Source organism: Dioszegia hungarica, assembly GCF_025882075.1.
Source record: "Dioszegia hungarica strain PDD-24b-2 chromosome Unknown MKK02contig_25, whole genome shotgun sequence".
Classification (NCBI taxonomy): Eukaryota; Fungi; Basidiomycota; class Tremellomycetes; order Tremellales; family Bulleribasidiaceae; genus Dioszegia; species Dioszegia hungarica.
In genome coordinates this window covers 163,091-178,159 of record NW_026515779.1, presented here as the reverse complement: position 1 = coordinate 178,159, position 15,069 = coordinate 163,091, and the positions used below count along the sequence as shown (strand labels likewise).

Below are 15,069 nucleotides of genomic sequence, written 5' to 3'. Positions count from 1 at the left end.
CAGTATAATTTCGGCCGATGAACGATTCCTTCCCCTTCTCATTGAAGTCTACCTGGCACCGACCTTGAAGGCAGCGAGCTATGTAAAACAGCTGACGACGCGAGCGTGACTGAAGATGAGCGGTCTGGCGTAATGTCACCCCTTTGCCCTTCTCGCCCAATGAAACCCAATCTACAATGCAAATGCATGTCCCTATTTTCTCTACGCCATCTAAACCTAAGCAGTGACGACCCAGACACGGACGAGGTTGTCTGAGAAACCACCAAAGAGGGTCTGGCCATCGGCGGACCAGGCGAGCGAGGTGCACTCGGGTTTGCGGGCGGTCTCGGAGAGGTCGGAGAAGTCGGGGCGGAGGTCGTCGACGACGGACCTGGGGGTTAGGTCAGCCGGGTCCAGAGGCTGATGAACTCAGAGACCATGGATGGGGGAGAACCTCCATCGTAACCCCCATCCATGCCTGTGCTTAACGATGGAATAGCCAACTCACTTGGACTCCAAGTCAAAGATCTTGATACCCGAGCTAGTAGCCGCGCAGAGCCAGTACCTGTTGGGCGAGAAGACCAACGAGTTGATGATATCCCCAGCCTCGAGCGAGTAGAGGTGCTTGCCCTCGTTCAAGTCCCACAGCATCGCAATGCCGTCCTTGCCTCCCGAGGCGGCGAGGGATCCGTCCGGCGACACGGCGAGGGTGTTGATGTAACCGGTGTGGCCGAAGTGGTTGGTCTTGAGCTTGCACTTGTTGAGCTCCCAGACCTGGAGATCAGCATCAACCCCCTCCATTGTTTAATTTCGATGGTAGGAAGGAAAGGAATGGATCAGAGATCTTGGTGGATAATGTGGTCTCATCGGCGCGAGCCTCTGAAGTAGCAAATATATCGAATATCATCAGGTCAAAGCGGTCAGGAGTTGGGGGAAACGGGTGCAAACAGAAAAGAAATACTAACCTTGACGACCTTGTCCCAGCCGGCAGAGACGATGACGGGGATGGTGGGGTTGGGGGAGAATCGGACGCACGAGACCCTGTTTATTAGTGAAGCTCTTTGTCCATTTCGTTCGGGATCCTCATTGATCCCGGCGCGAGTAGACTCACCACTCGGAGTGTCCATCGTCGGTGATGTTGAATTTGCACTCGCCGAGGGTGTTCCAGAGCTTGATGGTGCGGTCCCGGGAAGCAGAGACGATCTGCCTGTTGTCGGCGGAGAAGGAGACGCTGGATATCAGCTTGGTCCAAGGTAGCTGCGAAACGTCGAAACTGCCAAATTCCCAATTCCAAAGTCCCCAAATTCCGCCCGACCACGGTCATCCCCAGTCCACAATGCCCACGACCGTGCCCATCCTCATCATCGCACAGCGGATGGATTAGTAAACTCACGAAAGGACATCCCCGGTGTGGCCGACAAACTTCCTAGTCGTCAAACCCGTGTTGAGGTCCCAAAGCCTCAACGTCTTGTCCCACGAGGACGAGAGCGCAAATTGCCCGTCCGACGAGATGACAACGTCAGAGACAAAGTGGTTGTGGCCGTGCAGAATCTTCTTGGGGAAGCCGAAGGACGAGTCGTCGCGGGTGAGCTGCCAGACGATGATGGTCTTGTCTGTCGGGATCAGTTGGGCTCTTGTCATCTATCAAGGTGGTAGATAGGTAGGAAGAAGAGGGTGGCTATAAAGGCAGACGAGACGAATGAAGCGCTCGGATCCCACACCCAAAGCTCAAGCTCAGACCCAGACCAAACACTCACCTCGCGAAGAAGTCAAGATCATGTCCGGGTTCTCGGACGAAGTGGCGATGGCGGTGACATCGCCGGTGTGGCCCGCGAGGGATCCCTTGTAGGCGAGTTGCTCAGACATTTTGGAGAGTGTATACGTTCAAGTAATATGAGGTATAGATGCAGGAAGAGGAAGGATTTCGTGTACAAAGTATGCGCAAAAAGCGTCCAAAGCGGGGGCGACCTGGGGTAGATATGCACCCAGTTACTCGAAGAGGTGATTTAAGAGCGAGCCCGGGAGTTTCGGCCATGTTAACAGAGATCTAAAGCCCACGTCATGGACATCAAAAAAGTCGAGATTTTGAGAGAGGAAAGTGGCGCCAATCGCTCCCAAATCGCCCGGCTGAGAAGAGCGTCCCTGGAGGTCCGTATTGCCATCAGAAACTGACGAGCTGGTGAGGGACAGGTCATGGGTACAAGCGGGCCATCAGATAGCCTATATACCTAACAGAATCGATGGAAAAAGACGCAAAATGGACGAAATTGAAGGTTGACTGGACTGGGGACGTAGCTGGACAAATCGCTGTGAACCACTGGTATGAGACCGGCGATTTATCGCCTCGCCTGTCCAACACTGCACAGCAGAATCAGGCGAAACTAGCAGGCAATGGTAGTGTGACCATATCGCCCCGGATTCAGACAGCAGAGGAGGCGAGCAAGTAATAGCTGTCGGCGTTCAGGAATCCCAGATTCGCCACCGAGCTCTCAAGACGTTTCCTTTCTGCTCAGAGCGACCGTTGTGCCTGCGTCAGTCGCTGTACGGCCTCTCCCGTAGTATCAGGGGATAGCTTAGCATCTGACAGACACGAAATGAGCATGCATGCAGCCTGACCTAGTAGGTAGCGCGGTGGGCGCGAAAGTGGCGAATGAATGCGGTTGCCCGCAGCTGGATGGTGGATGGTGGGCAAGCAGGTGTTACTCTCCCTGGGCTGCTGATGCATCGGGACAGATACAACATCTGACGCAATCCTTGAGGGTGATACACTTATCTGCGACAATAAGAGCTCGGATCTGTCAATATGACTGTGCTGACCAGCGGTGATCGCAGTCTCGCTCGCTGCTGCCTGCTGGCATCGCCTCCCTGTATCTGACACACATTCTCCCTTGAGCTTGGGCAGTACGCCTCGAGGCCTTGCCGGTGTATGAGTTTGACGGCCAGAGATCACAAAACATCCAGAGACTGCTGATCTAGCATAGCCATACCTTTACCAGCTTGCCGAATTGATACAAGTTGGCCACACGGCGTGCGGGGTGCAGAATCGTGTAATTATATACACTGATCTCCAGAACTGACCGGGCGCCACAGCTTGATCAAGATCATGCCATCTACGACGATCATGCACTTGCCAAGCCTGCAGAACTCTCCATCGGTATCACGGAATACCGTCGATTGAGGCCAGAGTTTCAAGCCATGACTCCCACTGCTCTTGCCTCATGGTGGTGTACGCAGATCTGACTTGTCGGATGTGAGCGATGAAGTCTTCCCGTGATGATGTGGTGCCCTTCGCGGCTTCCAGCTCCTCCCATACAGCCCTGGTCTCCTTCATGTTCATGTACCGATCAGCCTTGTCATCATCTACCAGTCGTCTTCCGTATAGGTCGTCCTCGTTCCCGAGCACTGGGACCACATTGAAGGATTTCAAGGCCGCATCCATGCCCTTTTGAGTGTATCTGGATGGGCGAACTCCCTCCTGCAGCTTCTTGCGAATCTCTTCTCTGTATGCCGCCAACATCGTCTTCTCAGTGACCTTGTCAGATGACCCCGAGGGGCAGATGTAGAGCGTGACGGGCTGCCCGGTCTGCATAGCGGCGACCATACTCAGGACCGCGACCACGTTTCTCGTGCACGCCGGCAATGGCAATGTCCTGCTTGCTGGGGTTCGCTGCAGCCTCGAAAGCCCTGGGCCTCCTTCTCGAACAAAAGATCGAAGTATATCGGTGGCCTCAAGAGGGGACCTGACGACCTGAACGATTTCTCTGGCGTTGAGTCCCGAGCCGCCTTGAAGAGTTCCGAATTTCCACATCCAGTGCGGAGAGGCGGAGAGGAACAGGCGATCGATGGTCAATTGTTCGAGTTGATCGAACGGCGGTTCAACGCTCCTGCCCTCGACCTTTCGGACCTGGACGTGGACGTCGTGGCGATTTCCCTTCGTGGCGTCGATCATCTGGGACGTCGTCACCAAGGCCATAGGATCGGATCGAGTGTAGTCGCCCTTTGACGAATCGTACCGCTCCAGCACGTTGTCAACGATCCACCTCTCACATTCGGGCATCTGAGTCCAGCCAGGCCCGGTCCGCTGCGCCCATTTCGCCAGACTCTGATTCAGCCTCGGACCCTTCGTGAAATCATGTAGAGTACGCAGTATGTCGCGGCGCTCAATCTCCTTCGCCATCAAAACTTGGAAACTTCGGCTGACAAGCTGACAAGTGCGCAGATCGGTCATGTCCAGCAGGGCCGTGAACATCTCAAACACCTCAACGGGGATATCCTGTATCGTTTCAGCAGTGGTGTCGCTCATGTCTGTATCGCCTGCCATGGTGCCGGCCGCGTCTCCAGCCTCGGAGTGTTCTGGTGCAAGTGACAAGGCTGCTAACTGTCAACATCAGCGCAGCTCGCATACCCGTCAGTACTCGTCTGTCTTTTGATGACCCGGTACAAGAGTCACCCACAGTCAGACTCACCTTCTCGAGTTCAGGATGTTGTTGGCTTGCCATGTTGTCTTGCATGTGCGGTGATTCCTGGCTGGATTTGTACGGAATGAGTCGAAGGTGAAGCTTTGGACCTTGATTGATATGTCTCAACGCGGGCGGGTGGCGATCGAGATAAGGGGTGGGGAGGATCAGCGAAGCTCCGCCGAGCTGAAGCTGACCATTTGTCCCTTTGTCCTACACCCAGGCGCAGACTGACCAGATCCCCGCAAAGGAGGCAATGCCCAAACGCGTGCGCTTCGCATTATCCTTTCACCAGCTCGTCCTCGAGATTTCTGTGCTGGATCCTTTGTGCCAGATCAGACTCGTGAGCACTAGGACATTCCAGTATACATAGTAAGTATACAACCATGAACGGCATAGACCCTTCCGACGTTCTCACAGCAGTAAGGCAACGGATACATCATCTTCCAGCTTACACTCTTGGTCTTTGAGATTTAGCGTTGGAGCCGCGAGCCCCGCAGAATCGGAGTATGCAGATCTCGGTACGATGCGGTATATGCAGGCACTGCTTACAATGGGCATGAACAATCGGAGATCCCAAAGGATCTGGTCATGAGTGGTACATGACAGTCGTGCTATGTTGGTGTGCGGCTGCTCCTGGATCTGGACCTTGATGCGAGAGTCCGGGCTGACATCCGCTGCCCTGCCGAGCATTCTCAGATCTCGGGTCGAAAGGATTCGGTCGATCACTCGATGAGCGTGTAGTCAGTCCACGATCAGTATGGCGGATTCGCAACGCCAGTGCCGCTTGTGCCTGGGTTTTAGCGGGTCAAAGATCAGTACGATTGCACAGGACCATCAATGCATCCGACTTTGCAAGCGAGATCAGATTTCAGCTGCATAGATCAAGTCAGACCAGCAAACGCAGGCGCGGTCCTGATGTACTCCTCCCACGTCTTTGCCGGCTTGTCAAGGATCTGCCATATCAGCGACATCCACCGCTCAAGTCTCAACCAATAAGACCAAAGCCGTAGATCAACTCACCTTGTTTGACGCCCCCAGATCCTTCCCATCAAAGTACCCCCACTTCTTGTTGAGAAGCAGCATATTCTCCGTCAACTCCTCCGCCGCCTTTTCGGGCAATCCCATGCCCACCATCGCCCCCCTGAAGGCCTCCTCCGGGATGGTCACAAAGCGCGCCTTGTCCCCTGCCCCTGCGACGGGATAGATCTCCTTGAATCCCTGCACGATCTCCAGCGGCGTATAGTACTTGACCGAGCCGTACACTGACTGGCCGAGCATCGCGTCTCGCCGGGCAAAGATGGACGAGACGTAGTTGCCCGTATCGGCCTCAATGTCGATCAAGGGGATCTGCGCGTCCGTCTCGATCGGTAAGGCGAATACCCAGGCGTTGGAAGATGGGTCGAGCCGGAACATCTGGCCAGGGATGTTGGACATGTAGAAACCGGCGAGGTAGAGGGTGGTGGGGACGCCAGAGGAGAGGGCGTAGGATGCCACCTCGGCTTTCGAGTCGAAATGCTCGATGCGGGATAGAGCGCCGCTGGTGACTGCCATCATCAGCGAAAGAAGGTGGATCGGATCGGCAATGGACTGAGGTCCACTAGAGCTAGACGTACATTTCTTGGGACTCATCAAAGTAGACAAGACGAGATGCTCCACTCCTGCAACCTAGACTCGGCATCAGCTAGCAGCTCAAGCCCAATTCAACATTCCAACACGTACAGGATACCAGAGCGACGACTTACCTTTGAAGCATCCACCATATTCTTCCCCTGCTTGATCTCTCTCGGACCATCCATCGTTGCCCAGTAATCTGTCACCGCAAACACCCCATACGCGCCGTCCAGCGCCTTATTCAGCGTGGACGCATCATCCATATCGGCCGAAACCATCTCGACGCCCTGTGCTTCGAGCGCCCGAGAGGCCCCCTTGGACGTGTCGCGGGTGATGCCCCGGAGGCGGTATTGGCCTAGAGGGAGGAGGTGGGCGATGACGGAACCGCCTTGTTTGCCGGTGGCGCCAAAGACGACGATGAGCTTGCGGGTGGTTTGGGCGGTTGCAGGGTCGGACATTGTGTGGGATTCAGCTGTTTTGGGTGGATGGGTATGTAGCTGAGGTGAGCAGAAATGAGTGAGTATGGGATAAGCTGTGAGGACGCTGCGAGGGGTTATCTTATATAGACCTGAGCCTCAAGGGAAGGGGACAGCAGACATCTCGGTCTTCGGAGCTTCAGATCTCGAGCTTGATAATCAATTCAAGCAGCTGCGCCGGCGGTACATACGAGTAGCTTATCCATCAGAGTGGTCAGCCATGTGCATTAATCAGCATGAGTAAACACTGGGCGTTGAACGTTGAACGCTGACTGAGACGCAACCGGCGATTGACGTACCGTACCCGCTATTATTATATTACCCAGCCCGACGAGCTTCGAAGCGCGAGCTGGCTCGCTGAGTCGCTGAGTCGCCGCAGGAAGCTTGGTCATGATGCATGATGCTTGAGCTAGGTGCTCCCTGTGTGGAGACTGACACATGCGAAAAGACCGGGTAAATCGTACGGTAACAGTGGGTCAGGCCCCTCAGATCTCAGATCTGATATCTCAGAGGCTGAACTTCCGCTGAAGCGCAAAGCCTGTAATCTGTATGCTATCGTGTCCTTCCATTTTCATATCGATGTATCCTGTACATACGTACCGCAACGCCCCAGTGATAGGTGTGTCCCCTATATAGCTTTTCCCATATCCCATGTCTCCACCCCCCCACCCCCCCTTTTTATCGCTACCCTATTCGCCCTACTCGAGCTCTTCCAAATCCGCCGCCGTCTTTCCCCCCTCCCCCGCATCTTCAAAGTTCTCCACCAAGTCCGGAATCCCCTCATCATCCTCATCATCCACCTCTCCCTCCCTTCCTCCCGCACCCGCACCAGCTCCACCGGCCGCGGCCGACGCGGCGGCATTGCGCGCCGTGAGGGACTGGTACGATTCGGCGAGGCGGCGGAGGTTGGCGAGCGAGTCGGGGCCGAGCTGGTTCAGGATACCGGGGACGAGTTCGGTGAGCTCCTTGGTTTGACCGGGACCGTAGATGGCGAGTGTGTTGGAGGGGAGGGCGGCGTGGACTGTGGGGTTAGCGCGAGCTGGGAGCGGTGCGGGAGGAAAGGGGAAGGAAGGAGAGAGGCGAGCAAGGGTAGAGACGCGGAAAAGGGGCATAGAGGGAGGGATGAAGGGGTGGGGTGATCTGGTAGGTGGACGAGAGAGAGTATGAGGTAGGGGATTATATATCTGGGCAGCCTCGCGATACGTCTGATACCCCATATCTCCCGACCTCGATCCGTGTCGTACGCTGCTCCGCCTGTCACATTGTCCGTCCACAGCAGTAGAACGACGAACACAACCCCTCTCCCTGACCCACATCCGCGTGTCCCCTCGTGCGCTATCTCTTCTGGCCGGCCCGCCCTTTGTCCCCTTAATCCGACCACTCTTCAGTCTCATCCCGCTCATATCCTCCATCATCCCCGGACGTAGCACGACCGGCCCGACCGCCCCCGGCCCCCACACCCACGTCCAACTCCACTTCAAAGTCCACATCCACTCTCCGCGCGCCCGCCCAAAACCCAAACTCACCCTTTGGCGCCGCAAAGTGCAAGACATTCCCATCCTCCTTGAACATGTTGACCTCCTCAACGCCCGCGATCGGCTGCACCGACAGCTTCTTCAACGCCGCCTGGAGTTTCCGATCGTCCCCTTGCGAAGCGGTCACGGACTTCTTGACCTGTTTTCGGCGGGGGGTACCCTTTCCGCCTGCGGGTCAGCTTGCGTCCTCGGTGATGATGTCAAGTCGCAGTGGCAGTTGCGAGCAGAGTCCTGTCCGTTTCGTATCCCCAGCTTCGACGTCCCTCGGTTCTCTCGAAGTCTCGACCTCTCCCTGCTTATTCCTGATCATCCGCCAATCACTGCTTCCGCTCGCCGTTTCCTCCGCCCCACCCCAATCCTCCTCCCGTCGCGTCCTAGCTCCCCACTAGCATCCCAGATCCAAGACCCGAATCCAACGCGGCCAAACGCACCAATGCGGACCTGCTGCTGCAGCTTGGCGAGCTTTTCCTTGTCCATGATGGCTGAAGCTGAAAATTGGCTGAGGGGTTGATGGATGTCCAGGTGATGCGAAGTCGGGGATAGCAGTAACAGGAGCAATAGGTTCAGACGGCGCGTATATATATAGTCGGTGGAGGTAGAGTAGCGAGTGTAGGTATGTGATGGAGTAGCCGGATGAAAGGTAGAGGTTGGATTCGAGCAGTTGAAAGAAGCAGATCAGCTATCGTCCTGAATCAAATTCGCTGCCCCTTCCTTGGAGCCGTCCACTACTCACCTGTCTTGTGATAGCTCCTAGTATGAGCTGAGGTTGAGTATATAGACTGATGTGTAGGCTATAGCTACAGTATAGCTTGGTGGTGGACGCGGTGACGGTCTGGGCGGGCGGGAGTTATATGTTCGGCCCCGCTTGACTCGGCGTTTAAGCGAATGTGGCACTAGATCCGTGCGTCACTAGAGACGTGTTTGACTTCTCTCCTATGCTATGGTCAACCCTCCATCTCCTCTCTGCAGGCAACATGTTCTACCCCGCGACGTCACACCCTACACGGACGTATGGCGCGCCCACAACAGGCCGGCGAAAGCTCGCTGTGCATAATGAGAATAATCTGGACGGGCTAGGAGGAAGAGGTCTGCCCAGTAAGACCCCGTCTCGCGCTGGACCGAGTGGGCCAAATGGGGCAGCAGGAAAGGCGGCGTTGTTGGGTTCGGCGACGGTGGGGAGGGTAGGACTGGGGCAGAAGACGGAAGGGAAGGATAGGAATGTCCTGAGTGGGCAGCCAGGGGCTGGAGTTGGGAAAGGAAAAGGCAAAGAAGAGGAGATCGGTGAGTCATCACTCAACGGCCAGGTTTTGCATTTTTGACCTGAAACACAGAACCTAAACGCCTCTTCGCATCCACCTCGACCCTCCCGCCTTCCAAATCCCTCTCCAACCTCCCCTTCATACCAACCAAAACACCCGCCCGCCCGCCGCCCTCCTCGCGTAAACTCCCACCCAACAAGACGCCCGCCCCGTCAACTTTTAGAATCGCGCAGGACGTTTCGTCTACGCCCTTGCCATCTGCAACAAGGAGGCGGAGATCGCGCTCGTCCAATGGGCCCGGGGGAAGTGGTGGTGGCGCAGGTGGGGGAGGGGGAGGGGCGACACCGATGCGTCCAACAATGAGACCGGCGGAAGAGTTCCGCACTCCCCTGCCCAGTGCGAAATGGCAAGATGGGGATGGGGAGGGAGATAGTCCAGAGGGGAGTGGCGGGCTGGAGGTACAAGGGACAGGGGCGGAGGGGGATGTGGGGGTCGTCCTGGATGTTCTGGGGGAGGTAGAGGAGGAAAGTGAGGATGAGGTGGAGTATATGCCGCCTAAGCCTGACGGTGAGTCATGCCATGCTATGCTCTCTCGTCTTCTATCCCCATCCTCGCTGTTCCCGGCTGCTATCTCCGGATCCCCTGCTCCTGTACATGTCGGGCCCAGTACTGATAGCCAGAACTCCCATACGAGCTAGACTGGGAGCCTCAACTCGACATCATCTCCCTCACGCGTCAACTCCAGACTGTCCCTTGTGTCGCATTTGACACGATTGGGGAGGCGCCGGAATTGAGTATGGAGGTGGATACCGAACCGAGGGGGATCATGCTGGAGTGTAAGTTTTTCTTTGTTCCTTTTGGTGCGAGCACAGTAGTAGGGGGAAAGGCTGATGTGCAGCGGATGATAAGCTGGAGGATCCGATATTCCAACGCGAGCCCGCTGCGGGCGTACCATCACCTCCCGTGCGAGTTGCTCCACCAGCGTCGGGGTCCGGGACGGGACCGGTGCGAACCACATCGACTACTTTCCCACGGACTCGGCCCGCCCCGCCCGCTGCTGTACCGGCGACATCCCGGTCCAAAGCAGGAACAAGCCTCAAGTCCAGCTTGAAGCCAACATCTACCTTTTCCCGATCTACCCTCGCCTCAGCGGGAACCCGAGCGACAGCGCATACTCGACCCCCGCTCCCATCAGGCTGGAAAGCACCCACACCGGCTAGCGCTCGTCCAGCTCCCCCTGCGCTGGCGCTGTCCGCTCGATCGACCAAGGAGAATATCCCTCCTCTCCCGACCCGGGTAAACGGCACCGGTACGGGGCTCGGATCAAAGAAGGGGAGTAAGGAGGTCCAAGGGAAGGGTGCGTGGGTGGAGGAGGATGACGAGTTGATGGAGGCGTTGATGCTCGTCGGGGGACAGGAGGCGGTTTTTGACCTTGACCTTGGTCTTGACCTTGACTCTGGCGTTGGGTCGTGAGGAGTTGATGAGTGATGTGGTGAGGAGTTGATGATTAATAATGACCTAATGTTCTTGTGGATATATACCGTCCGGTTTCGTTGTAAACATCCTCTATCTTGTAGCATGTGAAGACCTTATGATGCCTTATCAGGTCTAAGAGCAGCTTCGCGTCGGCGAGCAGCTTGGCGAGCAGTGGGTCATGCCGAGAGCAGGCGCAGAGCAAGCCCGACTTCTCCGCGTGTTTCAGATTTTCAACCTCAACCTGAACCTCAATCTCTAAACTCACTGAGAGCTAGCATGTCGTTCAAGTTCAACTTCGACCTCGTACGTATCCTTAGCAACTCCTGGTGCTCTCTCGTTTGGTGCGGAGGGGCGTTCGGAAGAATGGCTCGGGTAGCAGCTGATGATCTGTAGGAAGAGGATGATTTGGACACCCCCGAGACTTCCCATATCCCGCAAGCCGGGTTGGAGAACGCTAGTGCAGCCTCGGGCTCAGGCCCAAGCGCAGCTGCAGCTCCAGATTCTTCAGTATCGGCAGAGACAAGTGGAGCGGAGACCAAGTCCGTCTGGGACGAAAAGAGCTATACCGTCTCCCTTGATGAACTGGTATGTTTGTCCCAAACCCGATCTGCCTGTATTCCATATCACGTCCAAGCCCACCTAGTCGGGATATCGATATGGTGCGGGACCAATGGGCGGATAAGTAACGGAAACGGAACACAAAAGCTGATGACTGAAGCTCGACACCCTCCCCTCTCGGATCCTCTACTCCCCTCTCCCCCTCTCATTTCCCTTACCGCACCCACTACTCCGGCGAGACCTACACGACGCGCGATTTCAGCTCGCTTCGACGTCTTTGCTGGGTGCGGAGCTCGCGTCTTCGTCTACATCGGGTCACGGCGACGCCACGACCGGGAACGGGAGCTCTAGACAAGAGACCGGGAAATCAGAAGGGGAGCAGAAGGAGAAAGAGAAGGATGAGGGCGAGGCGTACGTCTCGGCGGGTACAGGTACAGACCTCATACCGGGCCTGTATGAGGGCGGGTTGAAGACGTGGGAGGGGGGCGTGGATTTGGTGCAGGTTTTGGCGGGTAGGGAGGGGGATTTGGGGGGTTGGGTGAGAGGGAGGGGGGTGTTGGAGGTAGGTCGGGTCTGGTCTTCCCTTTTCCTGACGCTAGAGTTCTCTCCCTCTTCTCTCTCCTATGACCTATACGCAAGGCAGCGCTGATGATCAGGTCGGATGCGGTACTGCCCTTCCCTCAGCATACATCCTTTCCCGCCTTCTCGCCTCTCCTTCTCCGTCCCCCCTCGCTTCCATAACAGTGGCGAAACCCACCAAGCTCTTACTGCAAGACTACAATCTCCCCGTCCTCACCCTCGTCTCCCTCCCGAACCTGCTGCTCGCTTCTCTCCCATACCTCCCTCTGACCATGCTCGAGCCCGAACCGTCCACCTCTTCTCGGTCTGAACCGAACCCGATTCCGTCAATCCCCGAAGGCGACGAGTACGAGGCCGCCGACATCGACGCCAACGGCGAAACGGAAACAGGTACACGTCTCGCCGAAGTGGATGCCCCATCCGACTTCTCCACGCCGGGCGAGCTCGAAATCACCCCAGACCTCAAGTCAGCCTTCAAGCGCCTTCTGGAGGAAAAGGGGGTGGAGCTGGAGTTCCGGTATGGTGGATGGAAAGGCTTGGGCGAGGCTGTGCGGAAGGAGAAGGAGGGGTATGGGCTTGTACTGAGTGCGGAGACTATTTATGCGGAGGGGAGTGTGGGGGATTTGATTGGTGTCTTGAGGGGGGCGACGGTGCGGAAGGGCGCAGAGGATGAGAAGGACGGGAAAAGCGGAGAAGAGGGAGAAGGGGGAGATGTGGCGGGGAAGCCGGAAGAGGGGCTCGATATGGGGAAGCTGTCGGTCAAGGATGATCTGGATTGGGATAGGGTTGATCTGCAAAATGGAGGGAGTTTGGTCTTGATAGCTGCCAAGGTGAGCCATTGTCCCCCTTGTCCCCCTCACCCCCTCACCCCCTCACCCCCTCACCCCCTCACCCCCTCACCCCCTCACCCCCTCTCCGCCTTTCCCCCTCTTTCCCTATAACCTCCTCACCCTTTCTCCAAAGATCACTACCAAGTTGGATTCGGGCGGTATGGATGGAAAACAAAGCTGATGTGGCAGATCTTGTACTTTGGGGTCGGGGGTGGTTTGCAGGACTTTTTAGGCTTGGTGGAGAGGGAAAAGGGCTGGTGGGCTGGTGTGAAGGATTGGACTGCGGGTGTGGGGCGGAGGGTGGTACGAGTAGGATGGTGATACGTCAGGTCAGGCTCCTTCTTGATTCAAGGAGTAAGGGAACTGATCTACTGATGAGAAGCGACGTGAGATACTGGTATAGCGGAAGAAGCTGAATGCAAGCACAACTAAGACTGCTGATCAGTACCACTCAAACCGTTCAACTGTTCAAAAGTATTCACATGTCTCGCCTATGGCGCTGATACGTGTACTAGGCGCCAAACTCGTCATACACAGTACTCATCTTCTACCACCCAGATTCGATCATGATGCACAAGCAGCTCCGCCTCCAACCTGTACCTCTGACGCGGCCTGCGAGGTTACACCGGGTTTGCGTCGCCTTTGGTCCCCATCGCCTCGGAGGCCACCGACGTCGGGATGTAGTCAGGCTCGACCCCCGTGACTCGGATCAACTGTTCGAAACCAGTCCCCGGAAACCCCCGCAACCAGGTGATCGTATCCTCGTGATACGCCGGATTGTTGGCCTTGGTCTTCTTTGCAAGGAGACTCGCCAGCTGACGTCCCGTGAGCCCGCCCGTCTTGCTCAGCAGGGCATGCTTGACCTTGTGCTCTTCAGTTTTCAGGTCCTTGAAGGCAATCGTCTGGGTGGCAATGGTGTCGCCCAGCTTGATCTCTTCATCCGGCAGAAAGCGACTGAATAGACTGTTGCAGATCTCGATTGTGTCCGTCTTTCCGAGCAGCTCTTACAGAACTGCGCGTCCTGACGCGAGGCGGATGTCATGTCGGTATGCAGTGGCCGTCTCCGGCCACTGGTCGCTTCGGGTGATTGCCGGGTTCTTTCGTAATCAGAAGCACCTCGCCCCCTCTGTGAGCCTTTCCTCTCGCCCCTGGATGGCGCGCTTGGAAGGCCGATGGCATGACCGTCACGCAGCGTAACCTTTGACGACACCTCCTACCTCTTGCTTACGCTTGTCCTGAGCGCTTTCTAGGGTCTATGACGATCGGCAGTCACTGAACCGCCACCTGCCAGGATGCAGCTGCCGTCAGGCTATATCAGTATACAGACGATTCATCTATTGTCGGGATGTACGAGTAAGCAGACCACCCCTCACATCCCCCCATCGCTCGCTGATAGCACCTGCTGAGCTCCAGCTTCGGCTCGACCAGATCACTTCTGCTCCTCATGACTCAAGACGACAGTCCTTTCATCCTCTGCACCGGAATGATCGATGATGCTGACCGCGTCGTCCTCTTCAGGATTGTGTCCGACCATGTCGTAGTCGGACTCTGCGTCCGACTCCTCCCGCGCAGTGTCGGGCAGCATCTCCGGCTGAGATCCTGAGGATGGTGAATCTGCCGCCGGGACCTCAGAGGGGTTCAGATTGTTCTGGCTGTGAAGCTTCACCTCGGCGGGACTCAGCTGGGTCAGATCATCCGGGACCTTGATTTCAGTATTCGCGCCGGCGATCTTGTCCTTGCCCTTGTCATCCCAGTGCGAACCCCAGGGTGTACCAGGCTGAGCATCATCGGGGACTTGAGTCCCATGACCTGCGTTGGCGGTCTTGTCCTCGCTCCCCCAATGCGAGCCCCAGGATGTACGATGAGCGTCGTTGTGGGCCCCGGTGGCATCGTAGAAGGAGGACGCGGAGGTTACCGGCCTTCGCAAACTCGACCAACCGTTGCGATTGGGTATGGGAGACCCGACCCAAGTGTAATTGCCAGCTGACTTTTCCCCTTGAGACGCACCACGAGCGCCTTCTGACGAAAGGCGTTGAGCACAGGCGTCCAGGGTGTCGTGGATCTCCTTTGCGAGCTCAGCAGGAGAGGGTCTGCATCGCTCGGGTAAGCCGCTCATTATCAGAGATACAGTATGACTGTCAGTAAGTGTCGTGGAATGTGGGTCGTGCCTGCGAATGTGGGAGTGCGAGTCGAGCTGTAGGAGGCGGGGGCGTAGAGCTTTACAGAAGATGGCTGTAAGGACTCAGAGGTGACCCCCCTCGTGCCAGATATTTACAGCGCTCGCATTGCCCTCTGTTCCCCCATGA

The 15,069-nt window shown here is 56.6% G+C and overlaps 7 protein-coding genes across 7 annotated transcripts; 2 read left to right on the top strand and 5 right to left on the bottom strand.

Moving 5' to 3' along the window:
• Nucleotides 1–216: 216 nt before the first annotated feature.
• Nucleotides 217–1,845, bottom strand: MKK02DRAFT_30111 (WD40-repeat-containing domain protein; the record flags this gene model as incomplete). The annotated part of the gene is made up of 6 exons (XM_053087974.1): nt 217–370; nt 488–753; nt 945–1,020; nt 1,091–1,210; nt 1,373–1,592; nt 1,737–1,845. 6 exons carry the CDS (start codon nt 1,843–1,845, stop codon nt 217–219), a joined length of 945 nt encoding a protein of 314 aa, XP_052942020.1.
• Nucleotides 1,846–2,678: 833 nt separating this feature from the next.
• MKK02DRAFT_30110 (uncharacterized protein) lies at nt 2,679–4,478 on the bottom strand (the record flags this gene model as incomplete). Its single annotated transcript, XM_053087973.1, has 5 exons — nt 2,679–2,752; nt 2,797–2,943; nt 3,058–3,089; nt 3,141–4,357; nt 4,446–4,478. The coding sequence occupies 5 exons, from the start codon at nt 4,476–4,478 to the stop codon at nt 2,679–2,681; spliced, it is 1,503 nt and encodes a 500-aa protein (XP_052942019.1).
• Nucleotides 4,479–5,320: 842 nt separating this feature from the next.
• On the bottom strand, nt 5,321–6,508 carry MKK02DRAFT_40545 (uncharacterized protein; the record flags this gene model as incomplete). Its single annotated transcript, XM_053091146.1, has 4 exons — nt 5,321–5,392; nt 5,460–5,983; nt 6,053–6,104; nt 6,182–6,508. The coding sequence occupies 4 exons, from the start codon at nt 6,506–6,508 to the stop codon at nt 5,321–5,323; spliced, it is 975 nt and encodes a 324-aa protein (XP_052942018.1).
• Nucleotides 6,509–7,224: 716 nt separating this feature from the next.
• On the bottom strand, nt 7,225–8,538 carry MKK02DRAFT_35287 (nascent polypeptide-associated complex subunit beta; the record flags this gene model as incomplete). Its single annotated transcript, XM_053089140.1, has 3 exons — nt 7,225–7,547; nt 8,053–8,229; nt 8,493–8,538. 3 exons carry the CDS (start codon nt 8,536–8,538, stop codon nt 7,225–7,227), a joined length of 546 nt encoding a protein of 181 aa, XP_052942017.1.
• Nucleotides 8,539–9,035: 497 nt separating this feature from the next.
• Nucleotides 9,036–10,793, top strand: MKK02DRAFT_40543 (uncharacterized protein; the record flags this gene model as incomplete). Its single annotated transcript, XM_053091145.1, has 4 exons — nt 9,036–9,342; nt 9,393–9,887; nt 10,001–10,156; nt 10,219–10,793. 4 exons carry the CDS (start codon nt 9,036–9,038, stop codon nt 10,791–10,793), a joined length of 1,533 nt encoding a protein of 510 aa, XP_052942016.1.
• Nucleotides 10,794–11,072: 279 nt separating this feature from the next.
• Nucleotides 11,073–13,084, top strand: MKK02DRAFT_40542 (uncharacterized protein; the record flags this gene model as incomplete). Its single annotated transcript, XM_053091144.1, has 5 exons — nt 11,073–11,099; nt 11,190–11,381; nt 11,515–11,916; nt 12,011–12,763; nt 12,953–13,084. The coding sequence occupies 5 exons, from the start codon at nt 11,073–11,075 to the stop codon at nt 13,082–13,084; spliced, it is 1,506 nt and encodes a 501-aa protein (XP_052942015.1).
• A 299-nt stretch (nt 13,085–13,383) lies between these two features.
• MKK02DRAFT_40541 (uncharacterized protein) lies at nt 13,384–14,879 on the bottom strand (the record flags this gene model as incomplete). The annotated part of the gene is made up of 2 exons (XM_053091143.1): nt 13,384–13,752; nt 14,265–14,879. 2 exons carry the CDS (start codon nt 14,877–14,879, stop codon nt 13,384–13,386), a joined length of 984 nt encoding a protein of 327 aa, XP_052942014.1.
• Nucleotides 14,880–15,069: the final 190 nt, after the last annotated feature.